This window comes from Dendrobates tinctorius, unplaced genomic scaffold, assembly GCF_039654945.1.
Source record: "Dendrobates tinctorius isolate UK_male_01 unplaced genomic scaffold, ASM3965494v1 ptg000019l, whole genome shotgun sequence".
NCBI lineage: Eukaryota > Metazoa > Chordata > Amphibia > Anura > Dendrobatidae > Dendrobates > Dendrobates tinctorius.
In genome coordinates this window covers 35,284,054-35,310,480 of record NW_027361687.1, presented here as the reverse complement: position 1 = coordinate 35,310,480, position 26,427 = coordinate 35,284,054, and the positions used below count along the sequence as shown (strand labels likewise).

At 46.1% G+C, this 26,427-nt stretch overlaps 1 protein-coding gene across 1 annotated transcript in view; it reads left to right on the top strand.

Annotated features, from left to right (window-relative positions):
* Positions 1-26,413, top strand: part of PAQR6 (progestin and adipoQ receptor family member 6) — a 38,438-nt gene extending 12,025 nt beyond the window's left edge. The window contains exons 3-8 of the mRNA XM_073566907.1: positions 3,867-3,994; positions 4,062-4,267; positions 23,469-23,595; positions 23,803-23,899; positions 24,482-24,626; positions 24,719-26,413. Of these exons, the coding sequence (XP_073423008.1) occupies positions 3,867-3,994; positions 4,062-4,267; positions 23,469-23,595; positions 23,803-23,899; positions 24,482-24,626; positions 24,719-24,990 (975 nt within the window). The 3' untranslated portion in view covers positions 24,991-26,413. The remainder of the gene's footprint in view (positions 1-3,866; positions 3,995-4,061; positions 4,268-23,468; positions 23,596-23,802; positions 23,900-24,481; positions 24,627-24,718) is intronic.
* The last annotated feature ends 14 nt before the right edge of the window (positions 26,414-26,427 follow it).

Below are 26,427 nucleotides of genomic sequence, written 5' to 3'. Positions count from 1 at the left end.
AGGCTATCCATAAACAGAAATTTAGTGAGGGAAAACTTAGCTAACATAAATGAATTCAAGTCTCCAGGTCTCTATGAATTACAGCCCAGAGTACTGAAGGAGATAGCAGAAGAAATTTTTGAACCACTTTCCATAATCTTTGAAAATTCTTGGAGAACAGGAGAAGTCCCAGAAGACTGGAGAAGAGCAAATGTTGTTCCTATCTTCAAAAAGTGGAAGAAGGTGCACCCAGGGAACTATAGGCCGGTGAGTCTGACTTCTATACCAGGAAAGATCTTTGAACAAATTAAGCAACATGTATGTCAGTACCTGGATAAGAATGAAGTGATTAAACAGAGACAGCATGGGCTTGTAACTAATACAGTGGGGCAAAAAAGTATTTAGTCAGTCAGCAATAGTGCAAGTTCCACCACTTAAAAAGATGAGAGGCGTCTGTAATTTACATCATAGGTAGACCTCAACTATGGGAGACAAACTGAGAAAAAAAAATCCAGAAAATCACATTGTCTGTTTTTTTTTCATTTTATTTGCATATTATGGTGGAAAATAAGTATTTGGTCAGAAACAAGCAATCAAGATTTCTGGCTCTCACAGACCTGTAACTTCTTCTTTAAGAGTCTCCTCTTTCCTCCACTCATTACCTGTAGTAATGGCATCTGTTTAAACTTGTTATCAGTATAAAAAGACACCTGTGCACACCCTCAAACAGTCTGACTCCAAACTCCACTATGGTGAAGACCAAAGAGCTGTCAAAGGACACCAGAAACAAAATTGTAGCCCTGCACCAGGCTGGGAAGACTGAATCTGCAATAGCCAACCAGCTTGGAGTGAAGAAATCAACTGTGGGAGCAATAATTAGAAAATGGAAGACATACAAGACCACTGATAATCTCCCTCGATCTGGTGCTCCACGCAAAATCCCACCCCGTGGGGTCAGAATGATCACAAGAACGGTGAGCAAAAATCCCAGAACCATGCGGGGGGACCTAGTGAATGAACTGCAGAGAGCTGGGACCAATGTAACAAGGCCTACCATAAGTAACACACTACGCCACCATGGACTCAGATCCTGCAGTGCCAGACGTGTCCCACTGCTTAAGCCTGTACATGTCCGGGCCCGTCTGAAGTTTGCTAGAGAGCATTTGGATGATCCAGAGGAGTTTTGGGAGAATGTCCTATGGTCTGATGAAACCAAACTGGAACTGTTTGGTAGAAACACAACTTGTCGTGTTTGGAGGAAAAAGAATACTGAGTTGCATCCATCAAACACCATACCTACTGTAAAGCATGGTGGTGGAAACATCATGCTTTGGGGCTGTTTCTCTGCAAAGGGGCCAGGACGACTGATCCGGGTACATGAAAGAATGAATGGGGCCATGTATCGTGAGATTTTGAGTGCAAACCTCCTTCCATCAGCAAGGGCATTGAAGATGAAACGTGGCTGGGTCTTTCAACATGACAATGATCCAAAGCACACCGCCAGGGCAACGAAGGAGTGGCTTCGTAAAAAGCATTTCAAGGTCCTGGAGTGGCCTAGCCAGTCTCCAGATCTCAACCCTATAGAAAACCTTTGGAGGGAGTTGAAAGTCCGTGTTGCCAAGCGAAAAGCCAAAAACATCACTGCTCTAGAGGAGATCTGCATGGAGGAATGGGCTAACATACCAACAACAGTGTGTGGCAACCTTGTGAAGACTTACAGAAAACGTTTGACCTCTGTCATTGCCAACAAAGGATATATCACAAAGTATTGAGATGAAATTTTGTTTCTGACCAAATACTTATTTTCCACCATAATATGCAAATAAAATGAAAAAAAAACAGACAATGTGATTTTCTGGATTTTTTTTTCTCAGTTTGTCTCCCATAGTTGAGGTCTACCTATGATGTAAATTACAGACGCCTCTCATCTTTTTAAGTGGTGGAACTTGCACTATTTCTGACTGACTAAATACTTTTTTGCCCCACTGTAAGTAATGTCAGAGTAACTTAATTTCCTTCTATGATGGAATCACTGATTGGGTGGATCAAGGAAATGCTGTAGATATAGTATATCTTGACTTCATCAAAGCATTTGACAAAGTATCTCACACCATCCTTATTGAAAAAAATGACTAAGTCTGGAATGGACAAGGCAACTGTTAGGTGGATTCATAACTGACTTAGTGATCGGACCCAAAGAGTGGTCGTAAATGGCTGCACATCCAGTTGGAAGAATGTCTTAAGTGGGGTACCCCAGGGCTCTTTCCTGGGCCTTGTATTGTTCAACATCTTTATCAATTATTTAGATGAAGGAATTGAGGGTAAACTGATTAAATTTGCTGATGACACAAAGCTAGGAGGGATAGCTAATACTAGAGAAGAGAGAGAGAGGATTCAAAAAGATATAAATAAACTGGAGAAGTGGGCAGTAACTAACAGAATGGTTTTTAGCGGAAAAATGCAAAGTGCTACATCTGGCCAATAAAAAAGAAAAAAGCATATACAGAATGGGAGGAATAGGGCTAAGCAACAGCACATGTGAAAAAGACTTGGGTATACTAATAGATCACAGACTGAATATGAGTCAGTGTGATGTAGCAGCAAAAAAGGCAAATACAATTCTGGGATGTAATAACAGAAGCATACAGTCTAGATCACGTGAAGTCATTATTGCCCTCTACTCCTCTTTGGTCAGACCTCATCTGGAATATTGTGTCCAGTTTTGGGCACCACATTTTAAAAAAGACATCAACAAACTGGAGCAAGTTCAGAAAAGAGCGACCAGAATGGTGACCGGTCTGCAAACCCTGTCTTATGAGGAAAGGTTGCAGGATTTGGGAATGTTTAGTTTGCAAAAGAGAAGACTGAGAGGAGACTTAATAGCTGTCTACAAATATCTAAAGGGCTGTCACATTGTAGAAGGATCAGCTTTATTCTCATTTGTAGTGATGAGCGAGTATACTCGTTGCTCGGGTTTCCCCGAGCATGCTCAAGTGGCCTCCGAGTATTTTGGCGGGCTCGGGGATTGTTTCTGTTACCTCAGCTACATGATTTACAGCTGCTAGCCAGCCTGAATACATGTGAGGAATGCCTGTTTGTTAGGGAATTCCCACGTGTATTCAGGCTGTCCAGCAGCCACAAATCATGCAGCTGAGGTGACAGAAATGAAATCTCTGAGCACGCCAAAATACTCAGAGACCACCAGAGCATGCTTGGGAAAACCCGAGCAACGAGTATACTCGCTCATCACTACTCATTTGCACAAGGAAAGACTAGAAGCAATGGGATGCAGCTGAATGGGAGGAGACACAGATTAGATATTAGAAAAAACTTTTCTAACTCTAACTCTAACTATTTGACAGTTAGAGTGATCAATGAGTGGAACAGGCTGCCACGAGAAGTGGTGAGTTCTCCTTCAATGGAAGTCTTCAAACAGAGGCTGGACAGACATCTGACTGGCATGATTTAGTGAATCCTGCTTTGAGCAGGGGGTTGGACCAGATGACCCAGGAGGTCCCTAACAACCCTACCATTCTATGATTCTAATACTCCAGTCACACCCAGAGCTGCACTATGTCTCCTACACCAGACACATCCAAAGCTGCACTATAGGTAATACTCCATTCATATCCAGAGCTGCATTATATCTAATACTCCAGTCACCCCCAGAGCTGCATTATATCTAATAATCCAGTCCCACCCAGAGCTGCACTGTATCTAATATTCCAATCACATCCAGAGCTGCACTATATCTAATACTCCGGTCACACCCTGAGCTGCATATCTACTACTCCAGTCACACCCAGAGCTGCATTATATCTAATAATATCTGCAGGTCTCCCCAGTTGTAATCATCTGCAGGATTTATCACTGTCCTCCCATGTCAGGTATTCTGGGAGGACGGCATCATGTCTGGGTACCGGCACCCGAAGAGTTCTGCTCTGGACTGTCTGCTGAGCTCTTTCCAGATGACCAACGAGACCGTCAATATCTGGACCCACTTCCTACCGACATGGTGAGTATCTAATCCTGTGTGATACTGGCTGCTGAGCTGTGTATCTAATCCTCTCCTTTCTCCGCAGGTATTTCCTCTGGAGGTTTCTGCTTCTCTCTCACTCCTTGGACTTTTGGGGGGAGCCGTACAACTGGCCGCTGCTGGTGTACATGCTGCTCGTCTGCCTCTACCCCTTCACCTCCAGTGTTGCACACACATTCAGCAGCATGTCTGCTCGTGCCCGCCACATCTGCTATTTCCTCGACTATGGAGCCCTGAGCCTCTACAGCCTGGGTATATACTGTATTGTACCTATATACTGTGTATCCTCTATTTACTGGGCATATGCTGTACTGTACCTCTATATACTGAGCGTGTGCTGTGCTGTACCTCTATATACTGAGTGTATGCTGTGCTGTACCACTATATACTGAGTGTATGCTGTACCTCTATATACTGAGCGTATATTGCGCTGTACCTCTATATACTGAGCGTATACTGTACTGTACCTCTATATACTGAGCGTATATTGCGCTGTACCTCTATATACTGAGCGTATATTGCGCTGCACCTCTATATACTGAGCGTATGCTGCACTGTACCTCTATATACTGAGCGTATGCTGTGCTGTACCTCTATATACTGAGCGTATGTTGCGCTGTACCTCTATATACTGCACGTGTGCTATGCTGTACCTCTATATACTGAGCGTATGCTGTACTGTACCTCTATATAGTGAGCGTACACTGCGCTGTACCTCTATATACTGAGCATATGCTGTGCCTCGATATACTGAGTGTATGCTGTGCTGTACCTCTATATACTGTGCGTGTGCTGCGCTGTACCTCTATATACTGAGCATATGCTGTGCTGTACCTCTATATACTGGTCGTATGCTGTGCTGTACCTCTATATACTGAGCGTGTGCTGTGCTGTACCTCTATATACTGAGCGTGTGCTGTACCTCTGTATACTGAGCGTGTGCTGTGCTGTACCTCTATATACTGAGCATATGCTGTGCCTCTATATACTGAGCATATGCTGTGCTGTACCTCTATATACTGAGCGTGTGCTGTGCTGTACCTCTGTATACTGAGCGTGTGCTGTGCTGTACCTCTATATACTGGGCGTGTGCTGTACCTCTATATACTGAGCATATGCTGTGCTGTACCCCTCTATATACTGAGCGTGTGCTGTACCTCTATATACTGGTCGTATGCTGTGCTGTACCTCTATATACTGAGTGTATGCTGTGTTGCAGCTCTATATACTGAGCATATTCAGTGCTGTACCCCTCTATATATTGAGAGTATGCTGTGCTGTAATTCCTATAAACTGATCATATGTACACTGTACCTCTATATACTGGGCGCGTGCTGTGCTGTACCTCTATATACTGAGCGTGTGCTGTGCTGTACCTCTATATACTGAGCGTGTGCTGTGCTGTACCTCTATATACTTAGCGTATGCTGCGCTGTACCTCTATATACTGAGCGTATGCTGCGCTGTACCTCTATATAGTGAGTGTACACTGCGCTGTACCTCTATATACTGAGCGTACACTGCGCTGTACCTCTATATACTGAGCGTAAGCTGAGCTGTACCTCTATATACTGAGCGTATGCTGCGCTGTACCTCTATATACTGAGCGTATGCTGCGCTGTACCTAATAATAATAATAATAATAAATTTTATTTTTATAGCGCCAACATATTCCGCAGCACTTTACATTTCAGAGGGGATTTGTACAGACAATAGACATTACAGCATAACAATAATCACATACAGTAGATTATAACAAATACCAAGAGGAGTGAGGGCCCTGCTCGCAAGCTTACAGTCTATGAGGAAAGAGGGAGACACGAAAGGTGGGTGGTAACAGTTGCTCTGATTGTATGGACCAGCCATAATGTTAAGTGTGTAACAGTACGGATGCAGAGGGCTAATGGATGCATAAAGCATGTGGGAACATGATGCGGGGAACCTGGTTATGGTAAAACTTTTGGCTCTGCCACACAGGGATAGGTTAGGTTAATGTGTTGAGGCGATAGGCCAGTCTGAATAGTACCTCTATATACTGCACGTGTGCTATGCTGTACCTCTGTATACTGAGCGTATGCTGTGCTGTACCTCTATATACTGAGCATATGCTGCGCTGTACCGCTATATACTGAGCATATGCTGCACTGTACCTCTATATACTGAGCGTATGCTGCGCTGTACCTCTCTATACTGAGCGTATGCTGTCCTGTAGCTCTATACACTGAGTGTATGCTGTACTGTACCTCTATATACTGTGCGTGTACTGTGCTGTACCTCTATATACTGAGCGTATGCTGTGTTGCAGCTCTATATACTGAGCATATTCTGTGCTGTACCCCTCTATATACTGGTCGTATGCTGCGCTGTACCTCTATATACTGAGCATATGCTGTGCTGTACCCCTCTATATACTGAGCGTGTGCTGTACCTCTATATACTGTGCGTATGCTGCGCTGTACCTCTATATACTGAGCATATGCTATGCCTCGATATACTGAGTGTATGCTGTGCTGTACCTCTATATACTGTGCGTGTGCTGCGCTGTACCTCTATATACTGAGCATATGCTGTGCTGTACCTCTATATACTGGTCGTATGCTGTGCTGTACCTCTATATACTGGTCGAATGATGTGCTGTACCTCTATATACTGAGTGTATGCTGTGTTGCAGCTCTATATACTGAGCATATTCAGTGCTGTACCCCTCTATATATTGAGAGTATGCTGTGCTGTAATTCCTATAAACTGATCATATGTACACTGTACCACTATATACTGGGCGCGTGCTGTGCTGTACCTCTATATACTGAGCGTGTGCTGTGCTGTACCTCTATATACTGAGCGTGTGCTGTGCTGTACCTCTATATACTGAGCGTGTGCTGTGCTGTACCTCTATATACTGAGCGTGTGCTGTGCTGTACCTCTGTATACTGAGCGTGTGCTGTGCTGTACCTCTATATACTGAGCGTGTGCTGTACCTCTATATGCTGAGCGTGTGCTGTGCTGTACCTCTGTATACTGAGCGTGTGCTGTGCTGTACCTCTATATACTGAGCGTGTGCTGTGCTGTACCTCTATATACTGAGCGTGTGCTGTGCTGTACCTCTGTATACTGAGCGTGTGCTGTGCTGTACCTCTATATACTGGGCGTGTGCTGTACCTCTATATACTGAGCATATCCTGTGCCCCTCTATATACTGAGCGTGTGCTGTACCTCTATATACTGAGCGTGTGCTGTGCTGTACATCTGTATACTGAGCGTGTGCTGTGCTGTACCTCTATATACTGGGCGTGTGCTGTACCTCTATATACTGAGCATATGCTGTGCCCCTCTATATACTGAGCGTGTGCTGTACCTCTATATACTGTGCGTATGCTGCGCTGTACCTCTATATACTGAGCATATGCTGTGCCTCGATATACTGAGTGTATGCTGTGCTGTACCTCTATATACTGTGCGTGTGCTGCGCTGTACCTCTATATACTGAGCATATGCTGTGCTGTACCTCTATATACTGGTCGTATGCTGTGCTGTACCTCTATATACTGAGTGTATGCTGTGTTGCAGCTCTATATACTGAGCATATTCAGTGCTGTACCCCTCTATATATTGAGAGTATGCTGTGCTGTAATTCCTATAAACTGATCATATGTACACTGTACCTCTATATACTGGGCGCGTGCTGTGCTGTACCTCTATATACTGAGCGTGTGCTGTGCTGTACCTCTATATACTGAGCGTGTGCTGTGCTGTACCTCTATATACTGAGCGTGTGCTGTGCTGTACCTCTATATACTGAGCGTGTGCTGTGCTGTACCTCTGTATACTGAGCGTGTGCTGTGCTGTACCTCTATATACTGAGCGTGTGCTGTGCTGTACCTCTATATACTGAGCGTGTGCTGTGCTGTACCTCTATATACTGAGCGTGTGCTGTGCTGTACCTCTGTATACTGAGCGTGTGCTGTGCTGTACCTCTATATACTGGGCGTGTGCTGTACCTCTATATACTGAGCATATGCTGTGCTGTACCCCTCTATATACTGAGCGTGTGCTGTACCTCTGTATACTGAGCGTGTGCTGTGCTGTACCTCTATATACTGAGCGTGTGCTGTGCTGTACCTCTATATACTGAGCGTGTGCTGTGCTGTACCTCTATATACTGAGCGTGTGCTGTGCTGTACCTCTATATACTGAGCGTGTGCTGTGCTGTACCTCTGTATACTGAGCGTGTGCTGTGCTGTACCTCTATATACTGGGCGTGTGCTGTACCTCTATATACTGAGCATATGCTGTGCTGTACTCCTCTATATACTGAGCGTGTGCTGTACCTCTATATACTGTGCGTATGCTGCGCTGTACCTCTATATACTGAGCATATGCTGTGCCTCGATATACTGAGTGTATGCTGTGCTGTACCTCTATATACTGTGCGTGTGCTGCGCTGTACCTCTATATACTGGGCGTGTGCTGTACCTCTATATACTGAGCGTGTGCTGTGCTGTACCTCTATATACTGAGCGTGTGCTGTGCTGTACCTCTATATACTGAGCATATGCTGTGCCTCGATATACTGAGTGTATGCTGTGCTGTACCTCTATATACTGTGCGTGTGCTGCGCTGTACCTCTATATACTGAGCGTGTGCTGCGCTGTACCTCTATATACTGGTCGTATGCTGTGCTGTACCTCTATATACTGAGTGTATGCTGTGTTGCAGCTCTATATACTGAGCATATTCAGTGCTGTACCCCTCTATATATTGAGAGTATGCTGTGCTGTAATTCCTATAAACTGATCATATGTACACTGTACCTCTATATACTGGGCGCGTGCTGTGCTGTACCTCTATATACTGAGCGTGTGCTGTGCTGTACCTCTATATACTGAGCGTGTGCTGTGCTGTACCTCTATATACTGAGCGTATGCTGCGCTGTACCTCTATATACTGAGCGTATGCTGCGCTGTACCTCTATATAGTGAGTGTACACTGCGCTGTACCTCTATATACTGAGCGTACACTGCGCTGTACCTCTATATACTGAGCGTAAGCTGAGCTGTACCTCTATATACTGAGCGTATGCTGCGCTGTACCTCTATATACTGAGCGTATGCTGCGCTGTACCTAATAATAATAATAATAAATTTTATTTTTATAGCGCCAACATATTCCGCAGCACTTTACATTTCAGAGGGGATTTGTACAGACAATAGACATTACAGCATAACAATAATCACATACAGTAGATTATAACAAATACCAAGAGGAGTGAGGGCCCTGCTCGCAAGCTTACAGTCTATGAGGAAAGAGGGAGACACGAAAGGTGGGTGGTAACAGTTGCTCTGATTGTATGGACCAGCCATAATGTTAAGTGTGTAACAGTACGGATGCAGAGGGCTAATGGATGCATAAAGCATGTGGGAACATGATGCGGGGAACCTGGTTATGGTAAAACTTTTGGCTCTGCCACACAGGGATAGGTTAGGTTAATGTGTTGAGGCGATAGGCCAGTCTGAATAGTACCTCTATATACTGCACGTGTGCTATGCTGTACCTCTGTATACTGAGCGTATGCTGTGCTGTACCTCTATATACTGAGCATATGCTGCGCTGTACCGCTATATACTGAGCATATGCTGCACTGTACCTCTATATACTGAGCGTATGCTGCGCTGTACCTCTCTATACTGAGCGTATGCTGTCCTGTAGCTCTATACACTGAGTGTATGCTGTACTGTACCTCTATATACTGTGCGTGTACTGTGCTGTACCTCTATATACTGAGCGTATGCTGTGTTGCAGCTCTATATACTGAGCATATTCTGTGCTGTACCCCTCTATATACTGGTCGTATGCTGCGCTGTACCTCTATATACTGAGCATATGCTGTGCTGTACCCCTCTATATACTGAGCGTGTGCTGTACCTCTATATACTGTGCGTATGCTGCGCTGTACCTCTATATACTGAGCATATGCTGTGCCTCGATATACTGAGTGTATGCTGTGCTGTACCTCTATATACTGTGCGTGTGCTGCGCTGTACCTCTATATACTGAGCATATGCTGTGCTGTACCTCTATATACTGGTCGTATGCTGTGCTGTACCTCTATATACTGGTCGTATGCTGTGCTGTACCTCTATATACTGAGTGTATGCTGTGTTGCAGCTCTATATACTGAGCATATTCAGTGCTGTACCCCTCTATATATTGAGAGTATGCTGTGCTGTAATTCCTATAAACTGATCATATGTACACTGTACCACTATATACTGGGCGCGTGCTGTGCTGTACCTCTATATACTGAGCGTGTGCTGTGCTGTACCTCTATATACTGAGCGTGTGCTGTGCTGTACCTCTATATACTGAGCGTGTGCTGTGCTGTACCTCTATATACTGAGCGTGTGCTGTGCTGTACCTCTGTATACTGAGCGTGTGCTGTGCTGTACCTCTATATACTGAGCGTGTGCTGTACCTCTATATGCTGAGCGTGTGCTGTGCTGTACCTCTGTATACTGAGCGTGTGCTGTGCTGTACCTCTATATACTGAGCGTGTGCTGTGCTGTACCTCTATATACTGAGCGTGTGCTGTGCTGTACCTCTGTATACTGAGCGTGTGCTGTGCTGTACCTCTATATACTGGGCGTGTGCTGTACCTCTATATACTGAGCATATCCTGTGCCCCTCTATATACTGAGCGTGTGCTGTACCTCTATATACTGAGCGTGTGCTGTGCTGTACATCTGTATACTGAGCGTGTGCTGTGCTGTACCTCTATATACTGGGCGTGTGCTGTACCTCTATATACTGAGCATATGCTGTGCCCCTCTATATACTGAGCGTGTGCTGTACCTCTATATACTGTGCGTATGCTGCGCTGTACCTCTATATACTGAGCATATGCTGTGCCTCGATATACTGAGTGTATGCTGTGCTGTACCTCTATATACTGTGCGTGTGCTGCGCTGTACCTATATATACTGAGCATATGCTGTGCTGTACCTCTATATACTGGTCGTATGCTGTGCTGTACCTCTATATACTGAGTGTATGCTGTGTTGCAGCTCTATATACTGAGCATATTCAGTGCTGTACCCCTCTATATATTGAGAGTATGCTGTGCTGTAATTCCTATAAACTGATCATATGTACACTGTACCTCTATATACTGGGCGCGTGCTGTGCTGTACCTCTATATACTGAGCGTGTGCTGTGCTGTACCTCTATATACTGAGCGTGTGCTGTGCTGTACCTCTATATACTGAGCGTGTGCTGTGCTGTACCTCTATATACTGAGCGTGTGCTGTGCTGTACCTCTGTATACTGAGCGTGTGCTGTGCTGTACCTCTATATACTGAGCGTGTGCTGTGCTGTACCTCTATATACTGAGCGTGTGCTGTGCTGTACCTCTATATACTGAGCGTGTGCTGTGCTGTACCTCTGTATACTGAGCGTGTGCTGTGCTGTACCTCTATATACTGGGCGTGTGCTGTACCTCTATATACTGAGCATATGCTGTGCTGTACCCCTCTATATACTGAGCGTGTGCTGTACCTCTGTATACTGAGCGTGTGCTGTGCTGTACCTCTATATACTGAGCGTGTGCTGTGCTGTACCTCTATATACTGAGCGTGTGCTGTGCTGTACCTCTATATACTGAGCGTGTGCTGTGCTGTACCTCTATATACTGAGCGTGTGCTGTGCTGTACCTCTGTATACTGAGCGTGTGCTGTGCTGTACCTCTATATACTGGGCGTGTGCTGTACCTCTATATACTGAGCATATGCTGTGCTGTACTCCTCTATATACTGAGCGTGTGCTGTACCTCTATATACTGTGCGTATGCTGCGCTGTACCTCTATATACTGAGCATATGCTGTGCCTCGATATACTGAGTGTATGCTGTGCTGTACCTCTATATACTGTGCGTGTGCTGCGCTGTACCTCTATATACTGGGCGTGTGCTGTACCTCTATATACTGAGCGTGTGCTGTGCTGTACCTCTATATACTGAGCGTGTGCTGTGCTGTACCTCTATATACTGAGCGTTACCTGTGCTGTACCTCTATATACTGAGCGTGTGCTGTGCTGTACCTCTATATACTGAGCGTGTGCTGTGCTGTACCTCTGTATACTGAGCGTGTGCTGTGCTGTACCTCTATATACTGGGCGTGTGCTGTACCTCTATATACTGAGCATATGCTGTGCTGTACCCCTCTATATACTGAGCGTGTGCTGTACCTCTATATACTGTGCGTATGCTGCGCTGTACCTCTATATACTGAGCATATGCTGTGCCTCGATATACTGAGTGTATGCTGTGCTGTACCTCTATATACTGAGCATATGCTGTGCTGTACCTCTATATACTGGTCGTATGCTGTGCTGTACCTCTATATACTGAGTGTATGCTGTGTTGCAGCTCTATATACTGAGCATATTCAGTGCTGTACCCCTCTATATATTGAGAGTATGCTGTGCTGTAATTCCTATAAACTGATCATATGTACACTGTACCTCTATATACTGGGCGCGTGCTGTGCTGTACCTCTATATACTGAGCGTGTGCTGTGCTGTACCTCTATATACTGAGCGTGTGCTGTGCTGTACCTCTATATACTGAGCGTATGTTGCGCTGTACCTCTATATACTGCACGTGTGCTATGCTGTACCTCTATATACTGAGCGTATGCTGTACTGTACCTCTATATAGTGAGCGTACACTGCGCTGTACCTCTATATACTGAGCGTAAGCTGAGCTGTACCTCTATATACTGAGCGTATGCTGCGCTGTACCTCTATATACTGAGCGTATGCTGCGCTGTACCTCTATATACTGAGCGTACACTGCGCTGTACCTCTATATACTGAGCGTAAGCTGAGCTGTACCTCTATATACTGAGCGTATGCTGCGCTGTACCTCTATATACTGAGCGTATGCTGCGCTGTACCTCTATATACTGAGCGTATGCTGCGCTGTACCTCTATATACTGAGCGTATGCTGCGCTGTACCTCTATATACTGAGCGTATGCTGCACTTTACCTCTATATACTGAGCGTATGCTGCGCTGTACCTCTATATACTGAGCGTATGCTGCGCTGTACCTCTATATAGTGAGTGTACACTGCGCTGTACCTCTATATACTGAGCGTAAGCTGAGCTGTACCTCTATATACTGAGCGTATGCTGCGCTGTACCTCTATATACTGAGCGTATGCTGCGCTGTACCTAATAATAATAATAATAAATTTTATTTTTATAGCGCCAACATATTCCGCAGCACTTTACATTTCAGAGGGGATTTGTACAGACAATAGACATTACAGCATAACAATAATCACATACAGTAGATTATAACAAATACCAAGAGGAGTGAGGGCCCTGCTCGCAAGCTTACAGTCTATGAGGAAAGAGGGAGACACGAAAGGTGGGTGGTAACAGTTGCTCTGATTGTATGGACCAGCCATAATGTTAAGTGTGTAACAGTACAGACACAGAGGGCTAATGGATGCATAAAGCATGTGGGAACATGATGCTGGGAACCTGGTTATGGTAAAACTTTTGGCTCTGCCACACAGGGATAGGTTAGGTTAATGTGTTGAGGCGATAGGCCAGTCTGAATAGTACCTCTATATACTGCACGTGTGCTATGCTGTACCTCTGTATACTGAGCGTATGCTGTGCTGTACCTCTATATACTGAGCATATGCTGCGCTGTACCGCTATATACTGAGCATATGCTGCACTGTACCTCTATATACTGAGCGTATGCTGCGCTGTACCTCTCTATACTGAGCGTATGCTGTCCTGTAGCTCTATACACTGAGTGTATGCTGTACTGTACCTCTATATACTGTGCGTGTACTGTGCTGTACCTCTATATACTGAGCGTATGCTGTGTTGCAGCTCTATATACTGAGCATATTCTGTGCTGTACCCCTCTATATACTGGTCGTATGCTGCGCTGTACCTCTATATACTGAGCATATGCTGTGCTGTACCCCTCTATATACTGAGCGTGTGCTGTACCTCTATATACTGTGCGTATGCTGCGCTGTACCTCTATATACTGAGCATATGCTATGCCTCGATATACTGAGTGTATGCTGTGCTGTACCTCTATATACTGTGCGTGTGCTGCGCTGTACCTCTATATACTGAGCATATGCTGTGCTGTACCTCTATATACTGGTCGTATGCTGTGCTGTACCTCTATATACTGGTCGTATGCTGTGCTGTACCTCTATATACTGAGTGTATGCTGTGTTGCAGCTCTATATACTGAGCATATTCAGTGCTGTACCCCTCTATATATTGAGAGTATGCTGTGCTGTAATTCCTATAAACTGATCATATGTACACTGTACCTCTATATACTGGGCGCGTGCTGTGCTGTACCTCTATATACTGAGCGTGTGCTGTGCTGTACCTCTATATACTGAGCGTGTGCTGTGCTGTACCTCTATATACTGAGCGTGTGCTGTGCTGTACCTCTATATACTGAGCGTGTGCTGTGCTGTACCTCTGTATACTGAGCGTGTGCTGTGCTGTACCTCTATATACTGAGCGTGTGCTGTACCTCTACATGCTGAGTGTGTGCTGTGCTGTACCTCTGTATACTGAGCGTGTGCTGTGCTGTACCTCTATATACTGAGCGTGTGCTGTGCTGTACCTCTATATACTGAGCGTGTGCTGTGCTATACCTCTGTATACTGAGCGTGTGCTGTGCTGTACCTCTATATACTGGGCGTGTGCTGTACCTCTATATACTGAGCATATCCTGTGCTGTACCCCGCTATATACTGAGCGTGTGCTGTACCTCTATATACTGTGCGTATGCTGCGCTGTACCTCTATATACTGAGCATATGCTGTGCCTCGATATACTGAGTGTATGCTGTGCTGTACCTCTATATACTGTGCGTGTGCTGCGCTGTACCTCTATATACTGAGCATATGCTGTGCTGTACCTCTATATACTGGTCGTATGCTGTGCTGTACCTCTATATACTGAGTGTATGCTGTGTTGCAGCTCTATATACTGAGCATATTCAGTGCTGTACCCCTCTATATATTGAGAGTATGCTGTGCTGTAATTCCTATAAACTGATCATATGTACACTGTACCTCTATATACTGGGCGCGTGCTGTGCTGTACCTCTATATACTGAGCGTGTGCTGTGCTGTACCTCTATATACTGAGCGTGTGCTGTGCTGTACCTCTATATACTGAGCGTGTGCTGTGCTGTACCTCTGTATACTGAGCGTGTGCTGTGCTGTACCTCTATATACTGAGCGTGTGCTGTGCTGTACCTCTATATACTGAGCGTGTGCTGTGCTGTACATCTGTATACTGAGCGTGTGCTGTGCTGTACCTCTATATACTGGGCGTGTGCTGTACCTCTATATACTGAGCATATGCTGTGCCCCTCTATATACTGAGCGTGTGCTGTACCGCTATATACTGTGCGTATGCTGCGCTGTACCTCTGTATACTGAGCATATGCTGTGCCTCGATATACTGAGTGTATGCTGTGCTGTACCTCTATATACTGTGCGTGTGCTGCGCTGTACCTCTATATACTGAGTGTATGCTGTGTTGCAGCTCTATATACTGAGCATATTCAGTGCTGTACCCCTCTATATATTGAGAGTATGCTGTGCTGTAATTCCTATAAACTGATCATATGTACACTGTACCTCTATATACTGGGCGCGTGCTGTGCTGTACCTCTATATACTGAGCGTGTGCTGTGCTGTACCTCTATATACTGAGCGTGTGCTGTGCTGTACCTCTATATACTGAGCGTGTGCTGTGCTGTACCTCTGTATACTGAGCGTGTGCTGTGCTGTACCTCTGTATACTGAGCGTGTGCTGTGCTGTACCTCTATATACTGAGCGTGTGCTGTGCTGTACCTCTATATACTGAGCGTGTGCTGTGCTGTACCTCTATATACTGGGCGTGTGCTGTACCTCTATATACTGGGCGTGTGCTGTGCTGTACCTCTATATACTGAGCGTGTGCTGTGCTGTACCTCTATATACTGAGCGTGTGCTGTACCTCTATATACTGTGCGTATGCTGCGCTGTACCTCTATATACTGAGCATATGCTGTGCCTCGATATACTGAGTGTATGCTGTGCTGTACCTCTATATACTGTGCGTGTGCTGCGCTGTACCTCTATATACTGAGCGTGTGCTGTACCTCTATATACTGAGCGTGTGCTGTGCTGTACCTCTATATACTGAGCGTGTGCTGTGCTGTACCTCTATATACTGAGCGTGTGCTGTGCTGTACCTCTATATACTGAGCGTGTGCTGTGCTGTACCTCTATATACTGAGCGTGTGCTGTGCTGTACCTCTGTATACTGAGCGTGTGCTGTGCTGTACCTCTGTATACTGAGCGTGTGCTGTGCTGTACCTCTATATACTGGGCGTGTGCTGTACCTCTATATACTGAGCATATGCTGTGCCCCTCTATATACTGAGCGTGTGCTGTACCTCTATATACTGTGCGTATGCTGCGCTGTACCTCTATATACTGAGCATATGCTGTGCCTCGATATACTGAGTGTATGCTGTGCTGTACCTCTATATACTGTGCGTGTGCTGCGCTGTACCTCTATATAATGAGCATATGCTGTGCTGTACCTCTATATACTGGTCGTATGCTGTGCTGTACCTCTATATACTGAGTGTATGCTGTGTTGCAGCTCTATATACTGAGCATATTCAGTGCTGTACCCCTCTATATATTGAGAGTATGCTGTGCTGTAATTCCTATAAACTGATCATATGTACACTGTACCTCTATATACTGGGCGCGTGCTGTGCTGTACCTCTATATACTGAGCGTGTGCTGTGCTGTACCTCTATATACTGAGCGTGTGCTGTGCTGTACCTCTATATACTGAGCGTGTGCTGTGCTGTACCTCTGTATACTGAGCGTGTGCTGTGCTGTACCTCTGTATACTGAGCGTGTGCTGTGCTGTACCTCTATATACTGAGCGTGTGCTGTGCTGTACCTCTATATACTGAGCGTGTGCTGTGCTGTACCTCTATATACTGAGCGTGTGCTGTGCTGTACCTCTATATACTGGGCGTGTGCTGTACCTCTATATACTGGGCGTGTGCTGTGCTGTACCTCTATATACTGAGCGTGTGCTGTGCTGTACCTCTATATACTGAGCGTGTGCTGTACCTCTATATACTGTGCGTATGCTGCGCTGTACCTCTATATACTGAGCATATGCTGTGCCTCGATATACTGAGTGTATGCTGTGCTGTACCTCTATATACTGTGCGTGTGCTGCGCTGTACCTCTATATACTGAGCGTGTGCTGTACCTCTATATACTGAGCGTGTGCTGTGCTGTACCTCTATATACTGAGCGTGTGCTGTGCTGTACCTCTATATACTGAGCGTGTGCTGTGCTGTACCTCTATATACTGAGCGTGTGCTGTGCTGTACCTCTATATACTGAGCGTGTGCTGTGCTGTACCTCTATATACTGAGCGTGTGCTGTGCTGTACCTCTGTATACTGAGCGTGTGCTGTGCTGTACCTCTATATACTGGGCGTGTGCTGTACCTCTATATACTGAGCATATGCTGTGCCCCTCTATATACTGAGCGTGTGCTGTACCTCTATATACTGTGCGTATGCTGCGCTGTACCTCTATATACTGAGCATATGCTGTGGCTCGATATACTGAGTGTATGCTGTGCTGTACCTCTATATACTGTGCGTGTGCTGCGCTGTACCTCTATATACTGAGCGTGTGCTGTGCTGTACCTCTATATACTGAGCGTGTGCTGTGCTGTACCTCTATATACTGAGCGTGTGCTGTGCTGTACCTCTGTATACTGAGCGTGTGCTGTGCTGTACCTCTGTATACTGAGCGTGTGCTGTGCTGTACCTCTATATACTGGGCGTGTGCTGTACCTCTATATACTGAGCATATGCTGTGCCCCTCTATATACTGAGCGTGTGCTGTACCTCTATATACTGTGCGTATGCTGCGCTGTACCTCTATATACTGAGCATATGCTGTGCCTCGATATACTGAGTGTATGCTGTGCTGTACCTCTATATACTGTGCGTGTTCTGCGCTGTACCTCTATATAATGAGCATATGCTGTGCTGTACCTCTATATACTGGTCGTATGCTGTGCTGTACCTCTATATACTGAGTGTATGCTGTGTTGCAGCTCTATATACTGAGCATATTCAGTGCTGTACCCCTCTATATATTGAGAGTATGCTGTGCTGTAATTCCTATAAACTGATCATATGTACACTGTACCTCTATATACTGGGCGCGTGCTGTGCTGTACCTCTATATACTGAGCGTGTGCTGTGCTGTACCTCTATATACTGAGCGTGTGCTGTGCTGTACCTCTATATACTGAGCGTGTGCTGTGCTGTACCTCTGTATACTGAGCGTGTGCTGTGCTGTACCTCTGTATACTGAGCGTGTGCTGTGCTGTACCTCTATATACTGAGCGTGTGCTGTGCTGTACCTCTATATACTGAGCGTGTGCTGTGCTGTACCTCTATATACTGAGCGTGTGCTGTGCTGTACCTCTATATACTGGGCGTGTGCTGTACCTCTATATACTGGGCGTGTGCTGTGCTGTACCTCTATATACTGAGCGTGTGCTGTGCTGTACCTCTATATACTGAGCGTGTGCTGTACCTCTATATACTGTGCGTATGCTGCGCTGTACCTCTATATACTGAGCATATGCTGTGCCTCGATATACTGAGTGTATGCTGTGCTGTACCTCTATATACTGTGCGTGTGCTGCGCTGTACCTCTATATACTGAGCGTGTGCTGTACCTCTATATACTGAGCGTGTGCTGTGCTGTACCTCTATATACTGAGCGTGTGCTGTGCTGTACCTCTATATACTGAGCGTGTGCTGTGCTGTACCTCTATATACTGAGCGTGTGCTGTGCTGTACCTCTATATACTGAGCGTGTGCTGTGCTGTACCTCTATATACTGAGCGTGTGCTGTGCTGTACCTCTGTATACTGAGCGTGTGCTGTGCTGTACCTCTATATACTGGGCGTGTGCTGTACCTCTATATACTGAGCATATGCTGTGCCCCTCTATATACTGAGCGTGTGCTGTACCTCTATATACTGTGCGTATGCTGCGCTGTACCTCTATATACTGAGCATATGCTGTGGCTCGATATACTGAGTGTATGCTGTGCTGTACCTCTATATACTGTGCGTGTGCTGCGCTGTACCTCTATATACTGAGCGTGTGCTGTACCTCTATATACTGAGCGTGTGCTGTGCTGTACCTCTATATACTGAGCGTGTGCTGTGCTGTACCTCTATATACTGAGCGTGTGCTGTGCTGTACCTCTATATACTGAGCGTGTGCTGTGCTGTACCTCTATATACTGAGCGTGTGCTGTGCTGTACCTCTATATACTGAGCGTGTGCTGTGCTGTACCTCTGTATACTGAGCGTGTGCTGTGCTGTACCTCTATATACTGGGCGTGTGCTGTACCTCTATATACTGAGCATATGCTGTGCCCCTCTATATACTGAGCGTGTGCTGTACCTCTATATACTGTGCGTATGCTGCGCTGTACCTCTATATACTGAGCATATGCTGTGCCTCGATATACTGAGTGTATGCTGTGCTGTACCTCTATATACTGTGCGTGTGCTGCGCTGTACCTCTATATAATGAGCATATGCTGTGCTGTACCTCTATATACTGGTCGTATGCTGTGCTGTACCTCTATATACTGAGTGTATGCTGTGTTGCAGCTCTATATACTGAGCATATTCAGTGCTGTACCCCTCTATATATTGAGAGTATGCTGTGCTGTAATTCCTATAAACTGATCATATGTACACTGTACCTCTATATACTGGGCGCGTGCTGTGCTGTACCTCTATATACTGAGCGTGTGCTGTGCTGTACCTCTATATACTGAGCGTGTGCTGTGCTGTACCTCTATATACTGAGCGTGTGCTGTGCTGTACCTCTATATACTGAGCGTGTGCTGTGCTGTACCTCTATATACTGAGCGTGTGCTGTGCTGTACCTCTATATACTGGGCGTGTGCTGTACCTCTATATACTGGGCGTGTGCTGTGCTGTACCTCTATATACTGAGCGTGTGCTGTACCTCTATATACTGTGCGTATGCTGCGCTGTACCTCTATATACTGAGCATATGCTGTGCCTCGATATACTGAGTGTATGCTGTGCTGTACCTCTATATACTGTGCGTGTGCTGCGCTGTACCTCTATATACTGAGCGTGTGCTGTACCTCTATATACTGAGCGTGTGCTGTGCTGTACCTCTATATACTGAGCGTGTGCTGTGCTGTACCTCTATATACTGAGCGTGTGCTGTGCTGTACCTCTATATACTGAGCGTGTGCTGTGCTGTACCTCTATATACTGGGCGCTTGCTGCGCTGTACCTCTATATACTGAGCGTGTGCTGTGCTGTACCTCTATATACTGAGCGTGTGCTGTGCTGTACCTCTATATACTGAGCGTGTGCTGTGCTGTACCTCTATATACTGAGCGTGTGCTGTGCTGTACCTCTATATACTGGGCGCTTGCTGCGCTGTACCTCTGTATACTGAGCGTGTGCTGTGCTGTACCTCTATATACTGGGCGTGTGCTGTGCTGTACCTCTATATACTGAGCGTGTGCTGTGCTGTACCTCTATATACTGGGCGTGTGCTGTGCTGTACCTCTATATACTGAGCGTGTGCTGTGCTGTACCTCTATATACTGAGCGTGTGCTGTGCTGTACCTCTATATACTGAGCGTGTGCTGTGCTGTACCTCTATATACTGGGCGTGTGCTGTGCTGTACCTCTATATACTGAGCGTGTGCTGTGCTGTACCTCTATATACTGAGCGTGTGCTGTACCTCTATATACTGTGCGTATGCTGCGCTGTACCTCTATATACTGAGCATATGCTGTGCCTCGATATACTGAGTGTATGCTGTGCTGTACCTCTATATACTGTGCGTGTGCTGCGCTGTACCTCTATATACTGAGCGTGTGCTGTACCTCTATATACTGAGCGTGTGCTGTGCTGTACCTCTATATACTGAGCGTGTGCTGTGCTGTACCTCTATATACTGAGCGTGTGCTGTGCTGTACCTCTATATACTGAGCGTGTGCTGTGCTGTACCTCTATATACTGAGCGTGTGCTGTGCTGTACCTCTATATACTGAGCGTGTGCTGCGCTGTACCTCTGTATACTGGGCGCTTGCTGCGCTGTACCTCTATATACTGAGCGTGTGCTGTGCTGTACCTCTATATACTGAGCGTGTGCTGTGCTGTACCTCTATATACTGAGCGTGTGCTGTGCTGTACCTCTATATACTGAGCGTGTGCTGTGCTGTACCTCTATATACTGAGCGTGTGCTGTGCTGTACCTCTATATACTGAGCGTGTGCTGTGCTGTACCTCTGTATACTGAGCGTGTGCTGTGCTGTACCTCTATATACTGGGCGTGTGCTGTGCTGTACCTCTATATACTGAGCGTGTGCTGTGCTGTACCTCTATATACTGGGCGTGTGCTGTACCTCTATATACTGGGCGTGTGCTGTGCTGTACCTCTATATACTGAGCGTGTGCTGTACCTCTATATACTGTGCGTATGCTGCGCTGTACCTCTATATACTGAGCATATGCTGTGCCTCGATATACTGAGTGTATGCTGTGCTGTACCTCTATATACTGTGCGTGTGCTGCGCTGTACCTCTATATACTGAGCGTGTGCTGTACCTCTATATACTGAGCGTGTGCTGTGCTGTACCTCTATATACTGAGCGTGTGCTGTGCTGTACCTCTATATACTGAGCGTGTGCTGTGCTGTACCTCTATATACTGAGCGTGTGCTGTGCTGTACCTCTATATACTGAGCGTGTGCTGTGCTGTACCTCTATATACTGGGCGCTTGCTGCGCTGTACCTCTATATACTGAGCGTGTGCTGTGCTGTACCTCTATATACTGAGCGTGTGCTGTGCTGTACCTCTATATACTGAGCGTGTGCTGTGCTGTACCTCTATATACTGAGCGTGTGCTGTGCTGTACCTCTATATACTGGGCGCTTGCTGCGCTGTACCTCTGTATACTGAGCGTGTGCTGTGCTGTACCTCTATATACTGGGCGTGTGCTGTGCTGTACCTCTATATACTGAGCGTGTGCTGTGCTGTACCTCTATATACTGGGCGTGTGCTGTGCTGTACCTCTATATACTGAGCGTGTGCTGTGCTGTACCTCTATATACTGAGCGTGTGCTGTGCTGTACCTCTATATACTGAGCGTGTGCTGTGCTGTACCTCTATATACTGGGCGTGTGCTGTGCTGTACCTCTATATACTGAGCGTGTGCTGTGCTGTACCTCTATATACTGAGCGTGTGCTGTACCTCTATATACTGTGCGTATGCTGCGCTGTACCTCTATATACTGAGCATATGCTGTGCCTCGATATACTGAGTGTATGCTGTGCTGTACCTCTATATACTGTGCGTGTGCTGCGCTGTACCTCTATATACTGAGCGTGTGCTGTACCTCTATATACTGAGCGTGTGCTGTGCTGTACCTCTATATACTGAGCGTGTGCTGTGCTGTACCTCTATATACTGAGCGTGTGCTGTGCTGTACCTCTATATACTGAGCGTGTGCTGTGCTGTACCTCTATATACTGAGCGTGTGCTGTGCTGTACCTCTATATACTGAGCGTGTGCTGCGCTGTACCTCTGTATACTGGGCGCTTGCTGCGCTGTACCTCTATATACTGAGCGTGTGCTGTGCTGTACCTCTATATACTGAGCGTGTGCTGTGCTGTACCTCTATATACTGAGCGTGTGCTGTGCTGTACCTCTATATACTGAGCGTGTGCTGTGCTGTACCTCTATATACTGAGCGTGTGCTGTGCTGTACCTCTATATACTGAGCGTGTGCTGTGCTGTACCTCTGTATACTGAGCGTGTGCTGTGCTGTACCTCTGTATACTGAGCGTGTGCTGCGCTGTACCTCTATATACTGAGCGTGTGCTGTGCTGTACCTCTATATACTGAGCGTGTGCTGTGCTGTACCTCTATATACTGAGCGTGTGCTGTGCTGTACCTCTATATACTGAGCGTGTGCTGTGCTGTACCTCTATATACTGAGCGTGTGCTGTGCTGTACCTCTATATACTGAGCGTGTGCTGCGCTGTACCTCTATATACTGGGCGTGTGCTGTGCTGTACCTCTATATACTGAGCGTATTCTGTGCTGTACCTCTATATACTGAGCGTGTGCTGTGCTGTACCTCTATATACTGAGCGTATTCTGTGCTGTACCTCTATATACTGAGCGTATTCTGTGCTGTACCTCTATATATTGGGTTCATGCACAGTACCTCTGTGATTTCATCTCGCCATACTGCTTTGATTTCTGCAGGTTGCGCTTTTACGTACGGAGCGTATGTGATACCAGATCGCTGGATTAATGGCGTCCTGCACCGATACTACATTCCCATCGCTGCATTTAACACCTTCATCTGCACCGGCCTGTCCTGCTACTCCCGGTACGGAAGAAGAGTCTGTTTGCCATTATACACACAGTGCAGCGTGACAGCATCTTCTGTCATAATGGGTCGCTACCTTCATGCTGTCGCCACATCGTTAGGGGTCATGTAATGTACATGTCCCTTTAGGACTTACGATCAAGTCTCCCGACAACCTCACATTTTCCTGGGTGGGCTCACAGCTCCTTTTTCTTCTATTTATTGTAGATTTTTGGAGGTTCATCACCCCTCGCTCAGTAAATTCCTCCGCACGGCGGCCTTCGTTCACCCTTTCATTTTTGACAACATCCCTCTATTTTATCGGGTAAGATATTCTGTGGACAGATGTGCAGTACTGAGACCTGCTACTAGGGGCAGCAATGGCCCTCATCTGAGATCTTGAGACATTGGTTGTTCATCTGGGATCCTGAGACCTTGTAGGCTCACCTAAGATCTTGAGAGATTGATGACTCATCTGGGATCTCAATCTCAAGACCCTGGGGGCTCACCTAAGATCCTGAGATTCATGACTCATCTAGAATCCCAAGACTGGGGGCTCAGTTAGGATCTTGAGACCCTCGGGGCTCATCTAGGGTCCCGTGACATTGGGGGCTCATCTAGGATTCCGAGACATTGGGGGGGGGGCTTATCTAGGGTCTCTAGACATTGGGGGCTTATCCAGGGTCCCAAGACACTGGGGGCTCATCTAAGATCCCGTGACATTGGGGGTCTCATCTAGGATCTCGAGACATTGGGGCAGGGGGCTCATCTAAGGTCCAGAGACATTAGGGGTGCTCATCTAGGGTCCTGAGCCATTAGGGGGGCTCATATAGGACCTAGAAACTTTTGAGGCCACAGTATAATGCATGTTCTCACCCCATATGGTCCATGTCCCCCTGTCCCCCAGCTCCTCTTCTGTTTTGGTGAAGACTGCAACCGGAACGAAGCCATCCCTCTCCACCTTTATCATCTTTTTTTCGCCTTCCTGACCGGATTCCTCTTTGCGTCTCACCTCCCAGAACGACTGGCGCCCGGGCGTTTTGACTATTTTGGTAAAATATGACCCTGAAGTGTACTAAAATTGTGTGTAGTAGACAGATGAATGAGTGGAAGAATTCGGTGTTGGCTTTTCTTCTTCTTGTAGGTCACAGCCATCAGCTTTTCCATGTCTGTGCTGTTTTGGGCACACACTTCCAGATGGAAGCCGTCCTCTCCGACCGCTCATCTCGCCAAGCCTGGCTCAGTTCCCATTCTGAAGCCGACTCACTAGCCAGCACCTTGGGCATCGTGGCCACTTCAGTCCTTGGAAACGTCGTCCTCATCTGTTTCTTCACCGCCACCTTGCTGTGGTCACCAAGAGCCAACTCCATTCTTCACCATCACACCACCTGTGACGCCAAAGTGAAGAAGTGTTGACCCTAAAGTCCAACGTCAGAACTTAGAAGAAGAGCTATTGTTCATCTCAGTACTAATAGCTATGATGGGTCTATAGTCCACGTCTGTTTCGGTGCTACGCGTTTTGTTTTGTTTTTTTTGGCTGATGCTTGAGGCTAGAAAAGAAAAATAACAGCAGCACAGAGGATCTAAGAGTTCCTTAGAGAATTCTCTGTGATTGGTATCTTGTGTAGGAATGACATGATATTGGGGGGGCTCATCGAATTATTTTCAGCATTAGTGGGTCGTCTAAAAAAAAATAATGGCTGGAGGAACAAGAGCAGGAACAAGGAATGTTGAACAGAATTCTGGAGAACGGCTGCGTGTAATAATGGTGGATCGTTCCCTTGTGGAGGGGCTGGACTAGCGTTTTGGATACGTGGGGTTTTTTTGCATGTGAGTTTTAGGGGCAATGTTTTTTTAAGAAGGATTTTTGAGATGGATATGTTGAATAGTGAGAGGAACGGCCATTATATAATATATATCCTTTAAATGCCCATTGGGGAGCATTGGTTATAGAATAAAGAAATCCTGCACAATGCTTTGACCAGAAGAGCTGGCCATTTACTATACAGGACACCTATTTGTGAGCACTTTAAGCGCCATCTTGTGGTGAGAGTCCTGTATTGCAGTTTAGAAAGTAGATTTTTGTAACGTAGCGCTATGCCTTTCAAGCTTTCTATACCCCCATACACATTAGTGCCCCGACTATCTCATGTCTAATTTTCCCCAGACAGACGATATCAAGGGGAAAAAAAGGACATGTCAGATTTCAATGCCTGATCCTTTTCTGCCAGATACCACTCCCCAAACATAGGAAGACTTGCCATGTTGGGGTCTGGGACCCCTGTAATGGCAGCATTCCCCCAGTAGTGGTGACAGTTCTGTGCCTTCTCCAAGCCCTTGGCTGGATGTTATAATCACTAACCGCAGGAAATAGACTTTTTCTCAACTTTTTTTTTATTATATGGTAGGTTTTCTAAAAAAAAAAAAATGTATTTTTTAAATTTTTGTGTTACCTCTTTGATTACGGGGGTCAGGCGTCACATTCCACTTTTGGCCTCAGGCACTGCTTCCATATAGCAGCCCCCCATCACTATATGACATGAAGGGGCCATTTCTTACCGTACATTATGTATTACACTTGGGGTCCTGACGTCGGACCCTCGGCAGTGGTTGTACTATGAGCCACTTTACAGTAGCAGGAGGCATTGTCCTCCCCAAAAAATGAAGGATTTCATCCTGAGATTTGTGGAAACCTCCATGTTGCTCTGCATATAACTGGAACCTGTTAACCCTCTCCTACCGGGGGGGGCGGTTAGGATGCCCCGTTGCCCCCCAGGTACCTTGTGATATACTGTAACAATGGAAATAACGGTGGACATTAAACGAGTGCTGAATCTCACGTGTTTGTGTGGA